This window comes from Crocuta crocuta, unplaced genomic scaffold, assembly GCF_008692635.1.
Source record: "Crocuta crocuta isolate KB4526 unplaced genomic scaffold, BGI_CrCroc_1.0 scaffold693, whole genome shotgun sequence".
NCBI lineage: Eukaryota > Metazoa > Chordata > Mammalia > Carnivora > Hyaenidae > Crocuta > Crocuta crocuta.
Window position 1 is genome coordinate 782,839 of NW_027527545.1, and position 1,098 is coordinate 783,936.

Genomic DNA, 1,098 nt, shown 5'->3' on the forward strand with positions numbered 1-1,098 from the left:
CAAGCACACCCCTCCCCCCTCCCCCCCTCCCCCAAAGCCAGACAGAGTACAGAGCCTGTGGGGGGCTGCAGAGGCTTGGTGGGATCCGGGCCACTTCTCCACTCCCCAGAGGCGCACTCTGAGGCTGGAAAAGGGGACTCTAACCGCCCCAGCCCTGGGACATCGTGACAGAGCCCCCAGGAACTACAGAGGTAGGGCTCGAGTGCACCTGTCGCCGTCCTGTGACCCAGGCTCCCCCCTGGCTGCCGACCCCTGGAAAGACTGGGATGGCTGGGGGCGTGGGGTGGGGGCAGAGGGAGGGAGAGCCCTGGGGGAATAGGGGGAATGTGGGAGGGTATCCCCACACCGGAGGGGCTGGGCAGCCCCAGGTGGAAGGTGGTCTGGGGGGGGCGCAGGACCCCAGGGAAGGATCTGGAGGGGGAGGGGGAGGTCCCCAGGAGACAGGTGGGTTCTGGAGACACGGATCAGAGACAGAAAGGAGTATCTTGAGGTTGGGATCTGTAGAAATGGGGGGGGGTATTCCACTGGAGGCGTGGGGCAGAGATCTAGAATCTCTAGGAGATGAGATCTGGGGTGTCCCGCAAGTGGGGGCGGCTTGTAGGAGTTGGAAAGAGGAATGAAGATTGAATGGGGTGCTGAGGATGAGGTGGGAAAAGAGGAATCACGGAGCGGGAGGAGAAGGAAGTGTCCGGAGCCGGAATCTAGGGTGCTGAGGGCATCCCCGTTCTTGGGGGCTGGAGGGCAGCTGGGGAAAAAGGAATGGGGGCGGGTCACAGGGCTTTCAGAAGTGAAATGGGAGGATGAGGGGTGTTTCGGGGCGGACTTAAGGATCCTGAAGGGGATCTCTCTCTGGGAGTGTCTCGTGTGGGGGCCGGTCCCGAGGCTGGGGGTTGGGCAAGGGGAGAAGGCAAGTCGGAGAAGGGGCTGGGGGTGCGTCCCTCCCCTCCCCCCGCCCCCGTCACCTGCTCGAAGGCCCAGCTCTCGGCTACTCGCTTGGCGCTGAGGTCCAGCAGCGCCTCGGGCCGGCCCCGGCCGCGCACGGCCCCGGCCCCGGCATCGCGCTCCTCCGGTCCCACCGGGCAGCCCCGGCTCCGCTCG

The 1,098-nt window shown here is 65.8% G+C and overlaps 1 protein-coding gene across 1 annotated transcript in view; it reads right to left on the bottom strand.

The window, feature by feature from the left end:
• ZSWIM4 (zinc finger SWIM-type containing 4) overlaps positions 1-1,098 on the bottom strand; it is a 20,061-nt gene that overhangs the window by 16,118 nt on the left and 2,845 nt on the right. The window contains 1 exon segment of the mRNA XM_077765818.1: positions 963-1,094. Coding sequence (XP_077621944.1) covers positions 963-1,094 — 132 coding nt within the window.